Source organism: Vipera berus (assembly GCF_964194415.1).
Source record: "Vipera berus genome assembly, chromosome: 2".
In the NCBI taxonomy this organism is placed as follows: domain Eukaryota; kingdom Metazoa; phylum Chordata; class Lepidosauria; order Squamata; family Viperidae; genus Vipera; species Vipera berus.
In genome coordinates this window covers 73326718-73353818 of record NC_138203.1, presented here as the reverse complement: position 1 = coordinate 73353818, position 27101 = coordinate 73326718, and the positions used below count along the sequence as shown (strand labels likewise).

Sequence of the window (27101 nt, the reverse complement as noted above, 5' to 3'; positions counted from 1 at the left end):
TTGGGGTATTTTAATATTAATTGTATTAATTTTTATTGGAACTGGGCTGTATTATTTAATTCTTTTTTAACTTTTGTACATTGTATTTTTATTGTATTTGCCCTGTACACCGCCCTGAGTCCTTCGGGAGAATGGCGGTATAGAAATTAAATTATTATTATCATTATCATTATCATTATCATTATTATTATTATTATTATTATTATTGTTGTTGTTATTATTGTTATTATTGTTATTGTTGTTGTTGTTGTTGTTGTTGTAAGATTAATTGCAAAGAAAATTAAATAGTAAAGTATTCTGGAACATTTGCCAAACACCAACAATATCTTGCAATAAATAATAGGATGTGTGTATGCGTTTGGGATGTATTTTATCTTATCTAAATTACAGTATTCTTAACTAGATTTGGATAGGTTAAAATTGCATTAGTCCTAAATGATTCTTTATTAAGGCATAATTAATATTTCTTTTATCCTCCCTGCTTTACAATGTATAATATGCCTGCATTGATTCATGTGAGAAAGGAAACCCCAAGTTGTTTTCTGTAATGGTGCCCATAGTAAACTTTGATGACATCAAAATAACACGTAGGTCATGACATCATCCTGCAAATGGCATCATCTAATGATATATGTCATAATTTATGTGAGTTATAACATTTTCATCATGATGTCATGATGTATTTCTTATTTTCTCTCTTTGGGGATGCCCATTGTCTTGCCTACAATGTTCTCCAGGCTCTGTCTTAATCTTGTGAATTATTAGTCTGATACAGCCACTCCCAGGATTATATGAGTTTTCTTAGGGAAAAAATTCTACTGCTAGGACAGTGCTGCAATGTGATACTAAAATAGAAGAAGAGAGAAGAGAATTATCTAATAATCCTAAATGTTTCAAGGAAGAGATTTGGGGTGCACTTAAAACACTTGTTGCCAGCTTCTGCCAACCTAGCAGTTCGAAAGCATGTAAAAATGCAAGTAGAAAAATAGGGACCACTATGGTGGGAAGGTAACAGCGTTCTGTGCACCTTTGGCGTCTAGTCATGCCGGCCACATGACCACGGAGACGTCCTCGGACAAGTGCTGGCTCTTTGGCTTTGAAACAGAGATGAGCACCAGCCCCTAGAGTTGGAAATGATTAGCAAGCACGTGCGGGGAACCTTTACCTTTACCTTAGGCCTTCTGTCTTTGTGTGTATAGCAATAGCACTTAGACTTATATACCGCTTTATAGTGCTTTACAGCACTCTAAACGGTTTACAAAGTCAACATATTGCCCCCAACAATCTGGCTCCTCTTTTACCGACCTTGGAAGGATGGAAGGCTGAGTCAACCTTGAGCTGGTCAGGATCGAACTCCTGGCAGTGAGCAGTGTTAGCCTGCAGTACTGTATTCTAACCACTGAAGAATCATGTCTCTGTTGTTGCATGTTGTTTTACTGTTGGTGTTTGTTCTGTTTGATTTTTCTGTTTGATTTTCTTGTTTCTTGTTATATATTTCCATATATCTCATGATTGGGCAGTTTATAATATTGCAAATAAATCAACAAATAAATCAGCAAGGTACACAATTACAAAATTATTGTATAATTCTGTATAACACAAAAGACAGTTTTTATTACCTATCTGCAGGCAAGTATATTTATTGGAATGAAAGTTAAGAATCTGGAATGTTGAGCTGTCTTTCCTTGATAATGGTAATAATTCCACAGACCAAAATTATTGTCTGTTTATTTTGTTCCCTAAGTTATAAAATTCTCTTATGTTTCTTTTATACCAGAACAAAGTTCACGTAATGTTTTTGTCTACAGCTGCTATAGAAATTCTGTCTTGAATTGTTTCCAATATACTTAACTGATATGTATATATCTGTTAACAAACATTTGACTTGAAGAAACAGTTGTGTATTTTTCTGTAAAGGTAATGAGATAAAATGAATTGATATTTAATGAAGCTTTAAGTTTCAAATGCACAATGAAAGCAATAGCTAAACTAATTAATGGAAAATACATTGTGTGGGCTGCATACTTATTATTTCTGCCTGATTAAATTGACATCCAGGATAAAATTCTCATGTAGGCTTTTCAAAAAGGTAGTGTTATATATCTTTCCCTTTTCCCCTTAATACTGGAATAGAAAAAAAAATACTTATAATTCCAGCAAGATTGGATAGCATATTTAACTCAAGCACATCAGGGTTTAATTTAGGATCGTTTCATAATGTATTTGATTTGGGAAGCAAACCATGACAGGGATTTTCATGTTACTTCAAGTTATTTGCATTTCTATTTACATGCAGCTGGTTTCTTTTTGATGTTACAACTTGCAGCCTCCCTCTTTATATGATCTATGTTTTATGCCCAATTTTATTTTGCTTGTGAATGTTTACTTTGCAATAATAATGTTGTACTTGACTAAAGTAGTTCAGATGGACTTTTTTGATTGCTCAGTGATGAGTGTCAGTGATGATGATAGATCACATGTTGTTGATAACAACTGACAGAGGATAGAATTTCTGCCAAGAAGTTTATTTTCAGTGCCTGGAATCCCTAGTTACAATTTTGTATAATAATTGCACCACTTCATATATGTCAATTGAAGGAATGAAGTGCTAGATAGAATAATGATTCGCATAACAAAATACAATACTCTGCTTATTATTCTATGTAAAAAAGTTATTTAGCCTGTCATTACCACCACCACCTCCATTATCATCTTCATTTAATCTGGACCTGCTAAAAAGGGCCCATGGCTTTGGATTAGGTTGTTCGAGCTAAGGTTAGTAATCCAGGAAACTCAACAAATTACTATAGATCAGCCATGTCTATTAGTCAAACATTTAAGCATTGTAGAAGCAAAATAGTGTGGAAGAGGATAAATATTGTTGTGAGGTCATTAGAAGATACATAGACCATCTTTGTGATAAATAAAACAAAATAAAAATTCCAACATTAGATAGTCTGGGCCTGCTAAATAAGATTTTTCTACCCTTGTGCCGCTGATACAGGAGTAAAATCCGCAGTATACACAATAATTGATGTAGTTCTGTACCACTACTAGCTAGTTCACAGCAACATGCTACAACGAATATCTTATGATCAAAACTGTGATTTAAACTATATTGAATACTCGTGTAACTCTTAACAATTGTTTTTTAACAATAACAAAATATTCCAGCATTATTAAAGGCTACAACTATTTTTTTACAAGAAAGAAAATGCATAGTAAAAACAAAATACCACATGTAATATTAAATTAGGCAATTGTGCTAACTACAAAAACACATCTTATTACGAATTACTGACTAGATTTAACCCATTGTTATGATATCAGATTATGGTAATAAATTTGTGCCTTGTGGCAAGGAGAGGGGAAGATTATTTACAACTGTCCTTGGCTGTACTAGCAATAATTTTTGCAATATGAAAACATACTTGTGACATACCAAGATGTTGGCACTAATAACTACTTCATGTTAGCATTATAAGATTAATGACAAAATTTAGGAATTTAATGTGATATGTAAAGAATGCATTCCTTATCTTGAGAAGAGCAGAGATGTGCCATGTAAATGAGGAATATTGCTAGGGAGGAAATGTGGGAGGTAAAATGCTATAACTGGCCAACATGACTGTTTTGTAGAATATTTACCAGTAATTCATCATTTAGTTTGCTGTATAAAATTACTTTCAATTGCTTTTGAAACATGAAAAATCCCTGAAAGAAGATTTCCTATTCTGTTTTTTTATTTTTACTATATTCACTCCTTAAACTGGTTATTGTTTTCTTCTATAATTTTATCTTTGAAATCTTCCTCTAATAATGAGCCTTTGATATTGCCCACTGTGCTTTTATTTTATTTTTTTTATTCTGATTTAGTTCATTACTTCCTATGCAGTGTTTTAGGTCTTTTTGGTCTGTGCATATCCAGATTAATTTAGCAGATATAAGAAACACAAGAAGAGACAAGAAGGTTGGAAGGCTCGTAAAAATGTTAATTTCACCATATTGGTCCAAACTGGGTGCAAGATGCCCTCGCTGTGATGTCCCGTTGCCTGGAGGCGGTTCGGGTCTGGATGGGGAGGAACAGACTTCAACTCAACCCTGACAAGACTGAGTGGCTGTACATTCCGGCATCCCAGGACATTCAAAACGTTCCTTCACTTTCTATGGGGGGTGAGTCTTTACCCCCTGTAGATAGGGCTCGCAACTTGGGAGTCCTCCTGGATGCACGGCTTACCTTAGAAGATCATGTAGTAGCCGTGACCAGGGGGGCTTTCGCACAGGTTCGCCTGGTGCGGCAGTTGCAGCCCTACCTAGACCGGGATGCCCTGTGTACGGTCACTCATGCGCTCGTGACCTCTCGTCTTGACTATTGCAATGCTCTCTACATGGGGCTTCCCTTGAAGACCACTCGGAGGCTCCAACTGGTACAGAATGCGGCCGCGAGAGTTGTCTTGGGAGTTTCCCGGTACTCCCATGTTACACCTTTGCTCCGCGAGCTGCATTGGTTACCAGTTGTCTTCCGGGTGAGGTTCAAGGTCTTAGTGATGGTGTTTAAGTCCTTACATGGCATGGGTCCGGAATACCTCGGGGACCACCTGCTGCCGGCGTCAACTCCCCTCCGCCCCGTGCGTTCCCACAGAGAGGGCCTCCTCAGGGTGCCTCCAGTCAGAGAATGTCGGCTGGTGGCCCCCAGGGGGAGGGCCTTCTCTGTGGGCGCTCCGGCTTTGTGGAACCAGCTGCCGGTTGAGCTCCGGATGGCACCGGATCTCCGCTCCTTCCGGCGCGGGTTAAAGACCCATTTATTTGAACAAGCTGGCCTGGCCTGATGGGGAATCACTTAGGGTTTTAATATTTATATATATATATTATTGTTTTTATTGTGGGCAATAATTTAATTCTTTTTTAACTTTTGTACTTTTGTAGTTTTAAGATATGCCCTGTTCACCGCCCTGAGTCCTTCGGGAGAAGGGCGGTATAAAAATTTAATTAAATAAATAAATAAATAAGATAATTTTGCACAAGAGACATAGTTTCAGGATTGTCAGTGAAAAAAGATGCCTGCAAAAATGCTTCTAAATGCCCACAAACTGATTGCTTAATAATCTGTTCTGCTAGTATTTATCTCATCGTTCTGTAGCTACCTAGGTCCTCAGTTTTTCCATTTTTGAAAATAGAATATTAGCTGTTATATACTGGGTTCGTTGCTTGATTGACGAGAGGAGGCGAGTGAGTTCAGCAAGAATCATTCTTTATTTGCTTACAGGAACTGAACTGAGAAACAGGGCTGCGAATGCAGCTATTTATACCCTGGCCTCTAGGTGGCAGCCAATAGGTTTAAAACAACCTGTTGCCACCCTAGAAGCAGCCAGTGGCGGCACTGGAGACGGGTTGTCTGAGGAGCTGGGAGCCGTTAGCCAGCTTCCCTGCTTAAACAGCCTTCCAGCAATTAGCCCTACGTGATACTCTTTAGTAAGACAAAACCCAATACATTACATTAGCCTTTTCCAATTCCTTCTGCCTGTCCTCCATGAACTCTCAAAGATCACAGAAAGCTTCCCAAAGTGACATATATCGTTACTTCAAGACTGTTGTATGTAATTGGTCTAATCTTGGAAACTTAAATTCAGTCAGCTTTCAGATGCTTCCTAACTGCCTTTTCACTTATTATGGGTTAGCAGTCTCTCATTTTGTCAGCTTTGTTTAGAGCCATTTGATCATGTTCCCCTTGAAGAAAAAGCCGAGGCAAAGTAGGAGCTGAAAACGTCTGGCCTCTCTGTATAACTTATTATTGCCTTAACATCTTGTTAGTTCCCCTCTGTGGCCTACTTGACTAGATCCTTGCATTCAAATTCTTGATCCTCAGTACAAATGTGCACATTCAGCCCCGGTCTACCATGTCTTTTGCTGGGCTGTTCCTTTTGAATAAAATGTACCCTTCAATCCTGACATTCCTTTCATGAATTTCATTCCACCAGACTGCAATAATGCCCACGAAAAATATTTGACTTTCTGCATTAAAACTTCTGTTTCTTCCTGTATACTCTGTCTCTACACAAACGTACAGAGACACTAGACATTATGAAGTGCCTCTAGATCATGGGTCCTCAACCTTGTCAACTTTAAGACTTGTGGAATTCTGGGAGCTGAAGTCCACAAGTCTTAAAAGTTGCCAAGGTTGAAGACCCCTGCTCTAGATCTGGCAGTCCTGTTTCCAGTAAGGGTGTTTTTTTTAAAAAAAAAAATTCTGCATTATTTTCTGTGCTCTCCTTTCTCTCCCTCACAACATTGCCTTTAAAACTTTTAAAATACTTGCAACGTGTCTTCCCGACATATGTTTCAGTTTTTGTGAAGTCCTTCGTCTGATTGGGAGTCACTTGTCTTAGAAATGTCGTCCACTAAATGTTCCTCTTTGGCACCTTCTGCAAAGCACGGTTGCAGTGTCATTTATTCCACTATGTATCAGTACAAGGGATACTTATCAATGCAAATCTGCCTTTCACATCCCAAGCATGTGCCTTACCGAGAAAACTGTGCATTTGCCAACAGGTTAATTATCTGGGCCTGTAGTAGGATTACCTCTAGGCCTATAATTGTACTTTTTTTTTCTTATTTTAGGTTTGAATAAACTTTTAATATTACTTAGATTAACGAGGGTATCTTTTAAGCCTGGACATTATTTTCTTTATCTTCTTATGCACATTTATTAGTTGAATACAAACACATCCTCCTTTCTGCTTTTACCTACGTGTTTTATTAGTTTCAATTCTTTGACTTTTTGCCTACGTATTCCATTAGGCATTCTCATTTTAGTCCTTAGAAACCTCATTGTTTTCATATGTCTCAACTCAGCAACTAAATTGCATTTCCATAGAAGGTGGTGATCTCATTTCTGTCTGCTTTGAACCAGCCAAGTTAATTACCTGCACGGAATTGTTTGCACTGGTCAGCGCTGGGTAATTTCTTACTCTAGTTCCACTTGAAGAGAGACATTGTTCTTCGTGCTGCTTTGTCAGTTTCTTACAGGCACTGCTGAAAAGTATATGGTTGATTACCTCATGGCATTGAACTGCAAGTAGTCTGTCTAGTTTACTAAGAATGTTTTGGAAGGAAAAATGCTAAGATGGTACCCCGAGAAACTGACGTTCCTCTATGGGTATGCCATTTTTCAGGGGGGAAAATTAATACTACAAACTTTGCTTCTTTCAAATCAAATGATGCATCAAATTTTGTTTTTTTATGTCTGATAGAGGAAAATAAGAATGATTACAGTATACTCTTCAAGTATCCTTATTGGTTATTATAGACATTTGATCTACATCTAGTAACATTTTTTGGCTTCTATTCTTGTAGGACATCTTGTCAACTAACTCAGATTCTAAGGGGTCCTTTATATTATATGCATCAGAAAACTAAAAAAAGAAATACCTGATTGATTTTGCTGCTTTATTAGACCATTCAGGACTTTTCTTCTGAAAAAAAGGCAATGGATTACTTCTTCTATTGCAGTCTTAACTATGTGCATTAATTCTGTCACTTCTTTTTCTATCTCTGTCCAAAATTATAATTCTGAAAGAGATTTGCAGCACTTGTATATTATTGTCTATGCAGGTCAAAACCAAGTCACACTTTTTGCAAACCCTGTATTCAGAATTTTACTTATGGGATCCAGTAAGGAAGGTTTTCATTATGATTCAATGAAGATAAAAGGATGCTTTTTATCACTGAGATGATGATGATGATGATGATGATGATGATGATGAGCTCTAAAAATATAATGTAATTTAAATAGGTATAAAAATAAACATATGAAACCTATTTCATCAGAGCCTGGGATCCAGGTCTAATCAGCAAAGTGAATTATAAATATGGACATTTAAATGGCACAAGACTTGTGGCATGTACTATATTCCTTGTTCTTAGCCTTCTGTAGGAGAAATAAACAATCCCAATATTTGTCCATAGAGAACAATATTACAACAGTGGAACTGCAAAATAAACAAATCCTTGTTTAGTGACCACAATTGGGGTAAGCATTTTGGTTATTGAGTGAAGCAGTGACTAAGTGAAACTATGACTGTGCTTATGATCTTACTCCTTTGCTTTACACACTCGCCAAGGTTTGTAAATACAAGAATTGGTCATAAAGTTAGTTTTTCTTCACTGTCATGACTGCAAATAGTCACTAAATGAGGCAGTCATTAAATGAAGACTGCCTATATTGCTTTTTCTGTGTCATGAATACTCACATATGGAAATTGAGATTATATTGCTGGAAATTGTGGGGTTATATTTTTTATTGGATTATTCAACCAGTAAGAAGATAACTCTGTTTCTGTATAACACATTGTTTGACTGGATATGAGAGTTTACACCATTTATATTATTTAAAGTATTTTATTTATTACCCCTTGTCCTAGGATGCAAAACGAGTGTTACCAACTTTTGCATGGCATAACATATTTGTGTACATATACTCAGCTGAAAAAAAAAGCATTAAATCGGCAAAAATGTGAGTCCTGCCTACATGGTATATTATGTCATCAGATCCTTTACATCCCTCGGAAGGATGCACTTTAAAAAAAAAAAGTGAAGAATTTTCCACCCCTACTATAGGCAAAAGGGAGGATTAGAAATACCACCAGCCAAATAGACTATAAGTGAATCTTACGTTTTGTTTCATGTAATATTTATTTCAATGACTAATTGGAAGAAAAACCATTGAGACATCATTAAGTGTCTATGTGTTTCTGACCCCTAGTACAACTGCTTTGTTCATTAGATCAGAGGTCCCCAACCTTTTGGGCACCAGGGACCGGTTCTGTGGAGAGAGGTTTTTCTATAGACCAGAAAGTCTGTGGTTTTGTGTGCTGCCTGCTTGTTTGTGCGGCCCTGTTGCTGGCATGCTGTGGCCTGGTACTGGTCCACGGACCGGGGTTGGGGACCCCTGAATTAGATCCTCTATTAAAGCAGGATTACTGGGTTCTGACTCAGTGCCCAAATCCACATAATTTCTTTCCCCCTTTCTTTTAAAAATCTTCCCTTAATATCTTTTCTTCTCTTGTCCATCTACCTGACTCATCAGAAGAGGGAGGCAAGGAATGCTACCGGTCTCCTCTCCTAAGGAGGGACATCTAGTGGGACCAAGTAGAAGGGCCTTCTCTGTGTGGCTCCCTCCTTATGGAGCATCATCCCCTGCGGAGATGAGATGGCCCCCCTTTCCCCTTTGACACCCTTTTGCAAGGCCCTGAAAATCTGGTTTTGCCAACAGACAGGCCTGGGAACCAGAGTGGGATGAAACCCATCAAGTGGCTTATTTGATTGGTTGTTGTTGCTGGGGGATGGGGTGGGAGTTTATTGCTTTTTATTTTTGTATTAGGTTTTTATCCGTGTAAGCTACCTGGAGTCACTCAGAGTGACTTGGGCAGCCATATAAATTTTCATTAATTAAATAAATCCTTTGGGTCACTATTCTTAACCTAGGCAAAGAGCCTCCCTAACGGGAATTGCCTCAATTACCCAGGAAGCACATCTCTGGAGAACACCTTTGAAACTTTTGTAGATTGGCCATAAGTCTAATACCGAGTCTCTCATCGTCCAGTTTAGTGTTGCTAACTCAGCAGATTTCCAGATTCTCAGGCTTAACTGTCCAAATTGTGCCTCTGTGTTCAGAAAGCTTATTTATTTGATAAAATCTTCAGTCATATGACTTCTTATCTGCAGGAGGTACAATACAGACCCAGGATTTTTGTTTCTATTACTAGGCAAAAATTTTGTCTGGCTTTCCATGATTGGTACCACTGGGAACTTATTTTCTGAAGCTCTTGGTTGCACATGAGGTGGCAGAGGACATTCCCATTCCATTCCAAAGATAGCTGTGGAATGAAGTAACCTTGCCTCGCAATGTAATGCCTTTACAATAGTCATTCCATTTGGTATCCCTGTAACTAATTAATCCAGGAAACAAAGGCATAGTTAAACAGCGCATATTAAGTGTAATGTGTAGCTCGCTTCTCAGAACCAGCTATAGTTAATAGTGTTATGCTTTTATTTATGCACTGGCTTTCTGATATAATTGTCAAAATGGTATCAGAACAGTTTGTAATAAAAATAAATAGTTCTCAGAAAAATATATCCCTAAAGTCAAATAAGATAATAAGGGTCAATGAACAAAATAATGTTACCGTGAAATAGCAAGCATAGCGTTACAGTAAATCTATTGAATCTAATCAAGCACTTTTATTGCAATCAACTTAAATATGTCTGTTTTCCATGGTGCCAATCACAATGAACTTCAGTGTTTAGGGCGATGAGTCGTATTTTGTAGAATTATACTGAATATTAAAAATCCATGACTGGAATAGTGGAAAAAAATGTAACATTTATAAAGGCCTTTTAAAGTCTGCTATGTGTAATACGTGGCTCTTTTTTAACTAATGCTAAATCTCTCCATTATCAAAACTTCCCCACCATAAATGAATAACACATTTTATGGCTAAGTTCATAACCGGATGTGAGAAAGATATTGCAATATGAAAGGTTTACTCATAATAGCAAAAGTTCAATAGATTTGTAACAAAACCCTTCCGTAAGATATAAAAATATTTTGAGGGGGAACAAAATGAAATGAATGTCTTAAATTAGAGCAATAAATAAAACAAAAATCTCCATAAAAGTCACATTCTTTGAAAATCACATTGGGGAATTTAGTTGCATGTCAGAGATGACGGAGGCTTAGCTATTAACTAACTAAAGAAGAGAAACAGCAAAATAGGCAGGCAGAAGAATGAGGAACTGGACAGATTAACAATTCTATAAAGTATTTTGATGTTTGCACATGTTAATTATTAATGCTTAATTATTGATAAAGGCAGTTTTGATTTATAAGTGGAAATATAAATTTGAAACTCATGAACCTTATTTTCAGCTGCTTCATTTGCAAAGTCTTGTAATATTTTCTTATTGACATCATAAAGGTGGCACCTAAATAGTTTTGGCATAGCTGAAATAGAGTGTTATCTTTAAAAAAATTGGAAAGGTAGAAAAGTATTATAATGAACTGTGGCCACGGAGATAATTACACCATGTCAGGAAGTTAATCCTTTTATTTGAGGCTGAATGAAGAAGCCTCAGTTCTACACCAAGACAAATCCACAATGATATTTTTCCACGTTTCCTTTTCATTAGATGAATGAAAGTTAGTTTGTTATACAACATGAAATGGAATCATAGGGAGTGATATCCATTCAGTATATCACTTCTGGAATAAGGCAGATGGTGTCAGAGGAATTCAACGTCCAGAATGATGTGATGTGATATTAAGTTTGTGTATATTAAACTCTTGTTAAAAGTTAAATATGAATTTTTTGATAAATTGTTGAATGATTATTATAATGTGTTCTACCTCTAAACCCCACTGAAATAAAAGAATCAGCTTTAACAGGTTGGTTTTTCCAATAGAGGGAAGAAATGTTGTCTCAGTTGCACTGATGAAATAAATCTTTGCCAGTATAGTAACGACTTGCTATTGCAGAACTTTTATGGTGCTCAGATAAGTTACTCTGGATATGATCAAAAGCCAGTATGACCCAGCATTTCTTTTACAAGGCTAACAAAAGATTTCTCAAAGTTTGCAATACCTAAAATTTTACAATCCATCTGGTAATGACACTGTCTATCCCACATTTTTCTAGTTTGTTTAATTATTAAAGCTGGTTTGTGAAAAATGCTGGAAAATGTTTATATCTTGGTGGATTTTCTAGGACAATATTTTTGGGAGATTCTTAACCATTATCACCCCAAATACATTAAGTATTGTATCTATGATTTTGGATGTATAAATGTGTATTATATACACAAACCCATCTATAGAGATTTTTGTGAAATCTTCATAGGATGTTGGTGGGAAAGGTGGTTTTTCTTGAAAAAAAGTACAATTTGTACAGTGACAACTAATCCTCATATGTTCCCAGTTTTAGAAATAAATTTTGTTATTTTTGCTCACCCATCTTTGAATTTCTGGATTTTGAAGGATTTGCAGGATTATGTTCAAAATTGTGGGTATTATGTGTTTGTGTAAAGTTTTCTGAAGCCATGAATTTTTTATACTGTTTCATATATATATATATATATATATATATATATATATATATATATATATATATATATATATATATATATATATATATATATATATATATATATATATATATATTCAGTTTGAACATTTGTGTGTGTATATATAATATAAAAGTTCAGTTTGAACATTTGTGTGTGTGTGTGTGTGTGTGTGTATAAATAAAAGTTCAGTTGGAACATTTAGGCACCATTCCTAAAAGAAATCCAATAAATTTACTATAATTGAATAAAGCTTTGAGTTCAAGTCAAATGAATGTTCTTGTAAATGGGACGGTTTTATCATATAAGGTATGGAAAAGTTTCTATTTTTGTTTGCTATTATTTTGAGATAGAGTTGTTCTTTTTATCACTTTTTTGTGTTTATTTCCTGTGCCTGCCCCTCCTTCCCTTCCTCTCCCCCCCTCTCAATTTTCAGATCCCTTCAATCTCTATATTTTCTTTCAGTTTCTACAAAGTATATTTAAAATTTCAGTACTTTGAAATGTAATCAAATGGGAGTTAGTTTCTTCCAAAGGAATAGCAGCTTGTTCCAAATTGGGCAAACCTTTGGTACTTTCTGTGGGCTAATAATTTCAGATAATTTCTCACCTGAAAAATTGATTCAGGTATGTATTCTTGTCAAGAGGCCTGATGAAATAGCTTGTTCTTCAAACCTTTTTATGTTTTCCTCACATGGTGCTAAATTGCAGGACCATTAATACAGTGTTTCCTAATAACTTACTAAGTTTTGACAGTGGTTAAATGGACAAAATAAATAAAACTGTTTCTAATTTTTTCTGACATTTTGTCTTTGTGTTGCCTTTCACAATTATCTCATTTTTTCAGCAAGCTGGCTTTCCTCACACTTTAGCTGACAATTCTATTCAATTGATTATGAATGCCTAACTTCATATATTTTTATTTTTGCTAATTACGGTTCCCTAATCAGAGCTTAATGTGAATATGATAAACAGTAATGAATATGATAAACAGTAATGTCAGCTCCAACAAAAAATATGAAAAAAACTAGTATTTGTATGAAGAATTCCAAAACCATCTCCAATGATATTGTGGAGTAAAAAATACTTGTTGAATAAAAGTGTTAATAGAAATTCCTGTACCTTCTACAGGAATGTCACAAATTTTACTAGGGAAAGAGTTCTGGTCCAAATCAGACTTTGAAGAAAGCAGTCAGACTTGGTATCTTGATCTAATCTTCCTCACTTTAAAGCCCTCTTTAATTATAGATCCTATAATTACCAACAATATTAGAGTTGTTGTCTCTATCCACGCATACTTTATATGCCACACTTATCCAACCTTGGCTGATTCCAGAAAACTAAGCAGAATTGGATCCGTACTTTGAATGAAAGACAACCAAGAATGACAGGGCAGTAGGACAGACTGGGAAGTTGACAAACAAGTTTAAATATAAGAAGGCAGTGGCAAACTATTTCTATATTATTGATGCGAAAAATGCACAGAAATGACATGAATTCACCAGGAGTTAACAGTAACCAAGGGGATTACCATATTTCTTACCATATACTCGAGAGCAGTGCAGTATGGAAGCTTCCTCTGGATTATAACTGTCAGCCTCACTATGTAGACCAGACATGTCAAACACAAGGCCCAGGGGCCGGATCCGGCCCACGAAGCCATCCTGGAAACAATGAGGGAATGGCCCCCGCTGCCTTGGCCCTGGCCCAGGCCACCTGGGAGCCAATGTACAAATTCGTGGTGGTCATCTATGCTGAAATACATTCAGTCTTAGGTCCACAAGGCCGTCTGGAAACAGTGAGGGACCGGCCCATGCTGTGTCGGCACTGCCCCCTGGGCGCACACTGGGGAGGTATCACCCTTTGTGAGAAATTAAGAAATGCACCATCGCCTGGAAGTGGCCAGCGTATGACCCTGTGAGAAATTAAGAAATGCACCATCGCCTGGAAGTGGCCAGCGTATGACCCTGTGAGAAATTAAGAAATGCACCATCACCTGGAAGTGGCCAGTATATGACCCTGCCTACTTTGGGCAGGCTAGGGCCTGGGCAGCGTTGCGCTTCTCTTCAGATTCGTGCCATCCGGCTCAGCCTCTCGGTACTGTCAGGAAAGTGCCCCACTGCCTGCCAAAACCGGGCAGGCTGGGGGCTGGGCAGCATTGTGCAGGTAACATCGACTCTCATGCTGCTCATGGCATCCCCTCTCCCAGCGCCCACCAAGCCGGATATGTGAAGTAGGCGAGGGCCATGTGCTGGCCACTTCCAGGCAATGGTGCATTTCTTCATTCCTCACGAAGGATGACACTTCCCCAGCTGCGTTTCTTGCCTGTTTTTCTCCCTCCCTCATCTCAAATATTTTCCTACCACTCTGTTCTTGGAAGGAAGAAAGGAAGGAAGGAAGGAGAGGGAGGGTCTGAGGGAAGTCCTGCCTTAGTCCTGCCCTGCTGCCCTTTCACCATCCCCTTGCCCCCTCCTCCTGGCCTATCCTGGGGGGTCTCCCATCCTATTGCTAAGGAAGCTTTGGATACAAAGCTAGGTCTCTTCACATGGAGAGGGAGTGGGCCTCCCTCTTGATCTTGCCCTCGTACCCATCATGAGCAACCTGGCTAAGGAGAGCAAGCACAGCAGCAGCCTTGAGGAGGAGGTAAGTGCAGCTGGGCGCCACCTTGGGGAAGTGGGGCTGGGCTTAGTGCCATGGGTGCTTGACGGCTGGGCAGGGCATTTGACCTCCGCGCCACCATCCAACCCCCCCCCAAGGCCTGAGAGGAACAGTGAGGCTCCTCCAGTGGACCATGCCTTGGCACTTGCCCTGGTCCCATCTTCTTCTGCCAGAGACCCTCAGATCTGTCCCACTCCTGCCCAGGCCCCCATTGGCACCCTTGATGCGAATGATGTAGAGCTGGCCACGCCCACCCAGTAGGCCACACCCACCCGGCCCGCCAAGGGCAACTGCAATGCTGATGCGGCCCTCAATAAAATTGAGTTTGAACCATAAGAAGGCCAAAACTACTATTACTAATATTGACTATAGTAATATAATTTTGCACATTTGACTTGCTGTACTCCCTTTTCCTCTGAAAAGCACAGAATGTGAATTAGGGAGGTGTCACCTGAGTTACTTGCCGATACCTCTTGTTTTGGGCTTACCTGGTGTTTTTTCTCTTATCATTTTGATAATAATAATAATAATAATAATAATTATTATTATTATTATTATTATTATTATTATTATTATTATTATTATTATTATTATTTAATTTTTATACCGCCCTTCTCCCGAAGGACTCAGGGCGGTGTACAGGACCTATTTCTATTACAGTCATCTTTCTTTCTGCAGTAACCAAAGGTTTCAGGTAATAAAAAGAAAAAGGGAAAGACATTCTATGTATTTTCAACATGAAAGCCAAATTCATGTTATTAAGGATGCATAGTGTAAGTTTGTCACTGTGTTACTACCAATAATACATGGAGATACCTTTTTTCTATAAAGAAATTTATTGAAAAAGGTCAATTGGTGTCACTGTGGTATTTCAGAACTGCAATTTGTTGTTAAAGTTGTACTTAAAAATAGTTCCCTGTTTTCCACTTTGAAAAATAACTGGCAAAAATATTCAGACTATATTCCCTGAAGAAATCAAGGGAATTATCTTGTTAGATTTGGCTGAAAAATGGAATTTGAAATATTAGTTTTTGAAGTCCATTTTGCATTTGCACCTTGTAAATTGATTTACTCAGGTTCCACAAATTAGCATAAATAGATTTGCTGATTCTAATTATTATTGATGAGTTGCCTGTATGACACAATAATATTTTATTTAAAAATTACTTTTGAAAATTAAAATGCCTGGCAATATCGTTTAAAAATAAATGATGCCATTTGGGGAAATCCAGGTATGGCTATGATGAAGAAGGCCTGTCTTGTGAAAAAATATAGCATGATTTGAGCCTGTGGATCCTGAGGAAGTGGATAGGTTGCTCTGTACTGTAGCTCTACTACCACCCTGCCCAATCTGGCTAGTGAATTGAGCAGTTGCAAATGCATCCTTAAGTAAACCATTGCTTGCTTTCCTGCCTTCCCCCTAAGAAGTGATATGACCTTTTCTGAAAAAAGCCACAGCTTATCTCAACTATCTTGGTTAATTACCAGCCTACTCCTGTTGAGATGATAGCAGGGTTGCAGTTCCAAGGAACCCTGGGGAAAATGGATATCTGGACTCTTGGCAGTTGGGATGCAGGCCTGTGAATGAGACAGAAGCTACATTGGTCGCTCCAGAGGTCTTCAAACTTGGCCCTTTTATGACTGGTGGACTTCAACTCCCAACCTGGCTGAGGAATTCTGGGAGTTGAAGTCCACCAGTCATAAAAGGGCCAAGTTTGAAGACCCCCTGCTCTAGTTGAAGACCTTTATTGAACCAGGGTAGGAAAGGTACAGTCAAGGTTCTCCTTGGTCTCTCAGTTGCCTTCAACACCATAGGTCAGAGCGGCCTTCTAGGCCAGCTGTGAGGGTTGAAAGTGGAAGGCACTGTTTTGCAGTGGGAGGTTTTATTTCCTGAGGGAGGGGAAAGAAGTTTCATCTGCATTGCCGCAGGACTAAAGAGATCATTAGAATGTGGAGGAAGATACTTAGATCTATATCTGTTGTAACAAACATTGATATCTTCGCTGGAGCAAGTGTAATGTAAAACAAAATAACTTGCAATGCCACATTTCTTTTTGTTAAAATGATTTATAATGTGATGATCTCGCTAATTTAATTAATGAATTACAACTTTATTTATTCATTCATTTATTTTTCAAATTTTTGAATAGCCCGTCTCCTTCAAAGGGGGACTCTTAACGTATGGTATGACCGTATTTAATTAAAAAGTTTTTCCTTAATCTTGCATGGATGGTGAGGGGGAAACATACTAGAAATTAATTAACTGAAATCATTTACAAAAATAATGTCATAGTTTAACTGACTTCTTTATTTTTAGGAGCTTTTGTCTACGGATCTCAGTGCAAGTCCATTGGAAAAAACAGCTGTAACAATTTGATAATCACCAGCAGTCCAATGGTGGTTCAGAGGCTGGGACCTCTATCTCCTTCGGCTCAGCAGGTCTCAACAGCATGCAGCCAAATCAGCCCTAGTTTACAGAGGGCTATGAATATGTCGAATCCAGATATACCATCCGATACAAGGTCTTGCATTCTGTTTTTGTTCTCTTCAATAAGATAGCAAGGATTGTCATATCTGCATCATCCAAACAATATTTTATGTCATTCAGTTTAGAATTATCTTTCCTGGTCCATACCACTTAACACTGTATTGCAATCAAGAATAAATGCGACCACCATATTCTCATCCTTAGAGCATTTTGAATTTATCACTAATAATTAGTTTTGTACATGCCAGTGATTATTCTGAGTTTACTTCCACGATATTGGAATTATGGGCTATAGTAATATTAGTGAGCTTTAAATAAATGAAAGAAACACATTAAATAAACTTGAGCAAATGTACATGGCAATATTAGTAGTTATATTTCTAGTAAATAAATGTAGCAAGCTGATTAATTTATTATTTAAATGTTATATATAAAGCAGTGATGTCTAATCTCTTATGGCAAAGATCTGTGGTTGATGGGAGGTGGCCTATGAAATGAATGATTCTGTAACCAAAATTGGCAGAATCTTTTTTTTTTACTTTTTTCATATTTTATGGGGAAGGCATATAATGCTGGTGCTGATGACGACGACATTGGAAATTGGTTTTAGCAATAGGTAAAGAGCAGGGAACTGCAGATAAAAAGCTTGAAGGACTATTTATATTACTGGTCTTTCATGAGGGCCTAATGTTCTCCAGAAGATGCTTTTGAGATGTACACATACTTCCAGTGTGGTGAAAGGCTAAATTCTTATGGTAACACAGTATTGTATGTGTCACAGCTGTGTTTGTGCTTATTTGAATATGCAAAGATAAAGATCAAGATTTAAAGTTTTAATTCTGATTATCAAGAATAAGTAACTGAGCTGTGTATACCAATTGTTCCATATACAGACAGTCCTCGACCTATGATCAAAATTGAGCCCAAAATTTCCGTTGTCAAGCAAGACAGTTGTTTAGTGAATTTTGTCCCATTTTACGACCTTGCTTGCCACATTTGTTAAGTGAATCACTGCAGTTGTTAAGTTAGTATCTGAAATTAATTAATTAAATTAGATAGGGCTCGCAACTTGGGAGTCCTCCTAGATTCACGGCTTACTCTGGAAGACCATATAGTAGCCGTGACTAGGGGGGCTTTCGCCCAGGTTCACCTGGTGCGCCAGTTGCGGCCCTATCTGGACCGGGATGCCCTGTGTACGGTCACTCATGCGCTCGTGACCTCTCGTCTGGACTACTGCAATGCTCTTTACATGGGGCTTCCCTTGAAGACCACTCGGAGGCTCCAACTGGTACAGAATGCAGCTGCGAGAGTTGTCTTGGGAGTTTCCCGGTACTCCCATGTTACACCTTTGCTCCGCGAGCTGCATTGGTTACCAGTTGTCTTCCGGGTGAGATTCAAGGTTCTGGTAATTGTCTTTAAGTCCCTACATGGCATGGGTCCGGAGTACCTCAGGGACCACCTGCTGCTGGCGTCAACTTCCCTTCGCCCTGTGCGTTCCCACAGAGAGGGCCTCCTCAGGGTGCCTCCGGTCAGAGAATGTCGGCTGGTGGCCCCCAGGGGGAGGGCCTTCTCTGTGGGTGCTCCGGCTTTTTGGAACCAGCTGCCGGTCGAGCTCCAGACGGCACCGGACCTTCGCTCCTTCCGACGCGGTCTGAAGACCCATTTATTTGAACAAGCTGGCCTGGCCTGATGGGGGATGTTAGGGTTTTTAATGGGGTTTTTATACTGTTATTGTTCTTATCTGGGCGATTATTTAATTCTTTTTAATTTTTGTATTCTCTATTTATATGTGCCCTGTTCACCGCCCTGAGTCCCTCGGGAGAAGGGCGGTATACAAATATAATTAAATAAATAAATAACTGAATCTGGCTTTCCCGTTGACTTTGCCTGTCAGAAGGTTGCAAAAGGTGATCCCATAATCCCAAAACACTGCAACCATCATAAATATTAGCGAGTTGCCAGGCGTCCGAATTTTGATCACGTGACATGGGGATGATGCAATGGTTCTAAGCTTGAAAAACAGTCATAAGTCACTTTTTAAAACTTCTGTAACTCTGAATGGTCACTAAATGAATTGTTCTAAGTCAAAAGGCTACCTGTAATTACCAAGATCTAGGATTCAATTGCTAAGATTACATTGTTCTTTCTTTTCTGATCTTTACTACAGATCCCTCGTATCACGAGAATCTTTGGCGTCCACAACGTTGAGCCTTTCCGAAAGCCAGTCAATACAAAGTGTCAAACAAGAGTGGTTTCACGGTTATAGAGTTTATCCTTCTCTTCCCTCCAACTCGAGTTCACAAAATAGCAGTCAGTTTGGTGATGTCACAAATGCTACATCTGGGATATCGATGTCCAACAACTTTTCTACTTCATTGCCATCTTACTTGCTCAGTATGGAAAACAACCATCCACCTTATTCTAGCCCTCACCATTCCTCAGCCAGATCTCATTCCGCAAAAAAGAGAGCCCTGTCTCTGTCCCCTTTGTCTGATGGCATCGGGATTGACTTCAATACGATCATCCGCACCTCCCCTACTTCTCTAGTTGCCTATATAAATGGTTCAAGAACATCTCCATGCAACATCTCTCCTCAACCTGAAGTTTATGGGCATTTCTTAGGAATAAAGGGAAGTTGCATCCCTCAGACTTGCTCTATACCAAATCCTCAAAAAAGGCTCCTTATGGCTAATTGCAATGCTAGCCCTCCAGACTACAGTGAAAATGGAAATGGTGAATACCAGCGCATGCAACAGTTGGAGCAAAGCAATCTGCCGCCGTTGATCACAAATAATATGATGGTTCAACAAGGTACATGTTTAGTAGAGAGCCAACCAGTGGGCTTTGTGAAGGGTGGACATGGGGATATTTTTTCTGGAAATGCAAATGGTGTTCCCTCTGCTTCTTCACTGGGTCCCCCTGTGCTTCCTCCTCCACATGGTCCACCGCCTCCCTATTACGCACATCAGCATGCACTCATCAACCATTCCCGTCCACTTTCCTTGCCTGCATCTATCCAGAACTGTTTTTTAGATGAAGACAGTGAACTTGAAGATTTCAGTGGCAAGCACTGCTGTCGTTGGATAGACTGCAGTGCTTCCTACGATCAGCAAGAAGAACTTGTGCGACATATAGAAAAAATTCACATTGACCAGAGGAAAGGGGAAGATTTCACTTGTTTCTGGGCTGGGTGCCCTCGAAGATACAAATCATTTAACGCCCGTTACAAATTGCTTATCCATATGAGAGTGCATTCGGGGGAGAAGCCAAACAAATGTACGGTAAGTTTAAAATGGTGTTGATCACACTCAAAAGATCCACAAATCTTCTTTTTTCAATGCTATGCTGGTGTTTTCTTATAAAAACATCTCAATAAAAAAAGGAAAAGGGATTTGTTTATATTAATTCAGGAAGATGAGTAAATACATAGAAATGTGAAGTGTATGAGTGGAGAAAAATGCTATGTTTTAAACAGCTGCTAGAGCACAGTGGAACAAATCATCTTCTGTTTATGGGTGCTTGAAAACTTGTTTTGGTTTAAAAAGTTAAAGTGAAATAGGCAAATTAGGAAAAAGAATGGTCTGATCTTTGGGGGGGGGCACAGTATCACATTTATGTAATATATTCTTAAACCGTTGTTCCCCTAAAATAGATCCAAATCAATTACTGCTGCCTATGATGAATTTTGGCCTTTCTGTGAGTAGTAGAATTGCATATCATGGTTACCCATCTCGGATACAAAGTTTTGAGTATATGTAAGCTCTTTTCAGATCTTCTAATAAATGGCAGGTTCCTGGAGGAAACTCCTTTTTCTCCAAGTAGATGGTGAACTATATTTTTGGGTGATTTAAAATGCAGCAAATAGCCAGATATTAAATATATTTTTTTAACTTGCTTTCAAGCACCAAAGTTTCTTGGATTGTTTTTGTTTAACATTTTAACTGTCTGCCTACAAATGTAAAAATAACATGTATTACTATATAAAATGAAATATTTTAAAAACCATGCAGGGTATTTGGTGAGGTAATTGTGGTCTAGCACATGTAGGAGGTGAGAAGGAGGTATTCTGGATATATTTGAACATATCTATTCACATTGCAACAATAGTATATTGTTTAATCACCCTCTCTATATTTTAATGTAAGAAAATGATCTTCAAATATTTACTTGCTATCAGTGCATTTTTAAAATGTGGACTATTTTTGAAGTATTGTTACTTTTATATATAACCATAATCAACTGATTTCCAGTGCTTTACAAAGTCTAATACCATTATTGACTTCATAATATTACTGAGGTTAAATGATAATTTACAGTTCTGAGATAATATAAATGGAAAATTAAATATCACAAGATGTCCCAAGATACAAAATATACATTATTCTTGCAAACTATACATTCAGTGTGGCTGATTCAGTTGTATATATTTAGTAATACTGAACAAAGCAAATGGTTTTATTAAATTATTGAGCTTATCATTTGCTATAAAAGTACTTCCTGCTTCAGGAAAGGAGTTTGGGTAGGATTGTGAGAAATGTGAAAAACCTCCATGTATAATTATGTTGTGTTTTTTCCTTCACTTCCGAGAAAGAGGAAGAGAAGGGATAGTTACACAAATCCTTTTGATCAATAGTTGCATATTCTTTATAAGATCGCCTCACACTTAAACAACAATAACTTAGTTTATTTAAATAACAGAAATATATAAATGGATTAAACTCCATAGATTTTTTTTGTTAATATAAGATCTTTCTTCCTTATTTTTTTGAGTTTTTGGACTTTTCCTTGCAGCGTAATATATTGTTCATCCTTCTCTTGTTTACTGATTAGAATCACATTGGCTGGAACTACTTATATTTACTTATTGCAAGATGAGAAGCCAGGGAGAAAGAGAATCTAATAAGAAATAAGAAAAAAACCACTCTGGATTCTTTAACATTGTTTTAAAATTCAATGCCATAATTCTGCAATTCAAAACCTCTCTGTATCGTATTTTTGTTCTTGTGCAAATGTCATATTTAGTACTTTTATTCCACTTAAGCAAGTCATTGTGCAAACATTTTTGCAATCAATTATGCCTTCATTATCCTAGGTGTGGATTAAAGTACAGGTAGTCCTTGGCTTATGTCCATTCATTCAAAGTTACAGTTGCACTGAAAAAAAATGGACATACAGCTGGGTCCCCAAGTACCAGATGTCACAAGAGTCCCATGCTCACATGACTGTAAGTCAGGCACCTGGGCGCCCAGCTTGCAAATATGATGTTGCAGTGGGCCTCTCACATGATCAGCATTTGTGGTAGCTTCCCAAGCTAAGTCAAAAAGGAAGCTGGTCAGGGAAGGTCACAAGTTTCTTCATTAAGTACCTCCTGCCACTTTTTCTCCTTCCCACAGTCCCCTGTCACACCTATGTTGGTTCCATGAGGTCTTCTCAAACCCATCATGGCCTCTGCTGTTCCTCTCAAGACTTTCCCCAGCATCCCAAGACCCACACATGACCTCTCCCAACAGCCCCCCCCAGCCTCCCTGATCCACGCAGAGTCTCTGCCAGTCTCCCACAGCCTTCCCAGACCCATGTGCAGCTTCCCCCAACCCCTCCCGGCACTCTTAATGCTCCTTACCTGGGATTCCCGCTTCTTCCTGCTAAATGATCTGCATGTTCTGATGGCAATTGTCATTAAATAATGGGATCACATGGCATCACACTATAGGAGCCTTGGTGGAGCAGTGGGCTAATGCCTCCTTAAGTAACACCAGCTGCCTGCAATTAGTGCAGGTTCGAGTCCCACCAGGCTCAAGGTTGACTCAGCCTTCCATCCTTCCGAGGTAGGTAAAATGAGGACCCAGATTGTTGGGGGCAGTAAGCTGACTTTGTAATAATGCCGCTTGGGGGGGGGCGAAAGCCCTAATAAGCAGGCATATACATAGAATGAAGGCTACTGCTAAGCACATTGATTTGTGCTTCTTAGATTGTAAGCCGCCCTGAGTCTTCGGAGAAGGGCGGGATATAAATGGGATTAAAAAAAATTGGTTAGTGACAGCAATCCTGGTCCCAATTGCTGTTGTAATCCGAGGATTACCTTTAGTTCTAATAGCTTTATACAACTGCCACCATCAAAAGAGTGACTAACAGCAGAGCATTATGTACACTTATGCAGCAATGTGTATTAAAATAAATGGTTGGACAAAGAGATTTTCAAAATGAATATGAATAACTTTTAGCATACTTTAAAAGATTGAAATATTTACCAATAGCCGTCATTTGTCAGTATTTTTCCATTTTTGTGATTCTGAACAAGTGAGAATTCTGCAGTGTCTATTGACGGAATGATTGAAGAGCAAGCGCAGATATAGTGCATAGTGATTTATTATTTATTTGTTATCATCATTGTTTCTCTTACTTTCTCTCAGACATGCCAAAGGAAAGAGTGGGGACTGATCAATTGCTAGTTTAAGGATTAAAAGGTGTACACAAGGTTGAATAATTTGCAGATTTGTTAGAGAATAATCTAAATTGGGAAACATTTACTCAGAAGAAACAACCTATATAGTGCCATAAAAAGAACCACCTACATATAATAAGAGGGCCAGTTTGGTCCAGGGATAAAAGGCAGTGACTTAGAAACTGTGAGTTCTAGTCCTGCCTTAGATATGAAGCCAGCTGGATGACTTTGAGGAAGTCCCTCTTTCTGACGCTTTGAAAGGAGGGCTGGGAAACCACTTCCAAAAATCTTGCAAGAAAACTGCCGGGACCAGTGGGGGCAGTTGTCAGGAGTGCACACTGGCTCAAAGGTACAAAATAAAATACACATAATAAACCAAGATAACAGGAAAGAAACAATGATTGGCAATGTGTACATTGTCTGATCTCTTGCCTTCTTTTTATAGTTCATATGATAAGGCAAAATCATTCTGACATACAGTTTTTGGAGAGATAAGTACCAACCTCTGATATTTCATTATTTTAACATGATTCTTTTCCAGTGTGGGGCAATTAAGTTGGCTGACTACATTTATTTATGTGATTAAATCTCAAGCATAAAAATACTTAAAGGAACTTATTCTCTATTTAATTTTACGAGCTAGAATAATAATTGCTCAACACTGGAAAACTAGATAATGTAACAACTGATTAAGGCATCTTAAATGGCTACATTAGAAAACAACCATAATGTAAAAATAATGAAATATCAGAGGCAGGAAGTACAGGTCTATCAAATTTGGATAGATTTTGTAATTTATGTCAATAGCAATTGACCATAATGTAATATTTTATATAAATGATAAATTTGCATATGTACAGTAAATCTCTCTTTAAAGACTAGATTTTTGTGTGCCTGCTGTATATTTTTTCTTTATGCAGCTTGGATTTATGTTATTTAGTTAACTTGATAATGTTAATCATAATTCAATAAAATATTCTCACATCTGGTACAGGTTATTGCTCAAATGCTATTTTTAGCAGCAAGCATTTGAGTGGCAAAACAGCCACTTTGGGGTCATTTTTAGCAAAAACAAGCTAGCACAGAGGAATGAGATAAATGTCTACTATATACAGTTGCTTTCTTTTTCTGATAAGAAATAGATGTGAGTGATCTTATATGTGTGGTTTGCCCTTTAATGCTCCCTTAAAAACATTTTCCCCACTTTCCTTTGTTTTGTTATATTGTGGTTGTCTTTTCTTTCTAAAATGATGATTTCAATTATTTCATCAGTTTAAAATTATACATCTTTTTGTGCGTAGTATAGAAAACACTTTTTTCTATAAGGTTTCAACGGATAAAGCTATCTTGTACAGGAAATATTATTTTTTTATCTAATCTGCCTTTCCTTTTGTGGGACCAATATGGTAATAATTCTCTTGTCTAATATTTTCCTAGTTGCACTGAAGAATGCATTAAGAACAAACCACTAAGCCAGGGGTAGGCAACCTCGGCTCTTTTATGACTCATGGACTTCAACTGCCAGAATTCCTGAGCCAGCCGAGTTGAAGTCCATGAGTCATAAAAGAGCCGAGGTTGCCTACCCCTGCAGTAAGCAAACAAACTTATCTGAATCAACAGTGGAATATCATTTAATGCTAATTAGGATTCCTGACATAATGGAAGGACACAGTTACTTTTCTTTTCCTGAAAGCTTGAGAGGGTTGTCCGGTGCAATACATTATCTCTTTCCTGCCACCCTCTAATACTTTTGGGCTACTTATATAACTTTTAGTCTTATGAACTCCAAGTTCTGCTCTAGTAGATCTGTTACATGCTGGTACTTGCTTTATATGTGCATTTGAGAACATCCTGTTACTGCAGCCTGAGTTGTTCATTTATTTCTAACTCTCTTGAAAAAGAGTGCAGATTGTGTAGATTTGTATAGATTTAGCCCCAAGTCTGACAATACTACCCTGAATCTCATGGAGCATGGAACTCCAGCATAATGAAGTTCACAGAAGACTTTGCTGAAATTAATGGACATGAAACAATATTTGCACAAATAAGCAAAACAATGTTTGTTACTTTTAAAATGAATATTGTTTTCAGGTACCATGATTTTTTTTGTACAAAATAAAGGGTAGGGCAGGCTTTTTCTATGACACTAAAATGTGTAGTCTATGTAGATTCTCAGTCATCCACGTCATAGTTGTCCCAAAGGTGCTTTTTCAAGAGGCAACTGGATTTTCTTGTTTTTCTTTGAAGACGTTTCACTTCTCATCCAAGAAGCTTCTCATGTGAAACAGCTGAAGAAGCTTCTTGGATGAGAAGTGAAGTATCTTCAAAGAAAAACAAGAAAGTCCAGTTGCCTCTTGAAAAAGCACCTTTGGGATAAAATGTGTAGTACATTTTACTCTAAGTAGTATTGTTTAAATTTCAATAGAAAAAGACAAAAAATAATAGAGTTGCTGTATGTGTTGCAAACATTCAAACAACCATTAGACAGTAGCAAAGCATTTTCTCTATCTCTTTGCTGCCATCTAGTGGTCTTAGGAAGTTTTTCAGCCCAGATATAGTAGTCATAAAAAAGAAGTAACTTATTAGGCATCTTGCTGTTACAGGGACACATCAAGGAGAATACTAGAGAACAAAAGGAATGACCAGAACCCAATGGAGATAGTAAAGATTAAGTAACTTTGCTTTTATTAAGTAAAGATTAAGTCAAAATACAAAATTGAGGATTCAGAGAACACAATACAGAAAATGAGCATACTTTAGGAAAAAGAGATTCAGGACAACACAAATAATAAACAGCATAAATATATAGGAACAAGTATTGTCCAAGCACAACATAATCATAACATGGCAGAACTGCATGGAGGCATTTATCTTTCCAATTTTTCAGTGATTGTGATTGTGACTGTTCAGTTTTGCATACTGCTTTTGAATCTGCCATATTCAAAATGAATGAATTCAGAACTTTGATTTCATCCTCCACTAGTTACAAAGATACTCTGTTCTTAATATCTATGTTATTATTATCAATAAAATAATTTTCTCTTGATTTGGATTCTTAGTTAGGTCTGACTTGATGGGCTGTCAGTATATCTATGTTTCCCATAGTTGATGAGAATACAGGTAATCGTCAACTTACAACAGTTCATTTAGTGACTGTTCAAAGTTACAACGGCACTGAAAATGTGACTTATAACCGTTTTTCACACTTATGACCTTTGTAGCTTCCCCATGATCATGTGATCAAAATTCAAATGGTTGGCACCTGACTCATACTTAACACCATTGCTGTGTCACAAGGTCATGTGATCACCTTTTGCAACCTTTTGATGAGCAAAATCAATGGGGAAGTCTGATTCACTTAACAACTGGGTTACTAACTTATCAACTGCAGTGATTC

The 27101-nt window shown here is 37.8% G+C and overlaps 1 protein-coding gene across 1 annotated transcript in view; it reads left to right on the top strand.

The window, feature by feature from the left end:
• The window catches only part of GLIS3 (GLIS family zinc finger 3), a gene marked incomplete at both ends in the record, with an annotated part of 134743 nt that overhangs the window by 14397 nt on the left and 93245 nt on the right, over window positions 1-27101 (top strand). Inside the window, 2 exons of the mRNA XM_081321217.1 lie at window positions 17092-17296; window positions 19430-20543. Of these exons, the coding sequence (XP_081177343.1) occupies window positions 17092-17296; window positions 19430-20543 (1319 nt within the window). The remainder of the gene's footprint in view (window positions 1-17091; window positions 17297-19429; window positions 20544-27101) is intronic.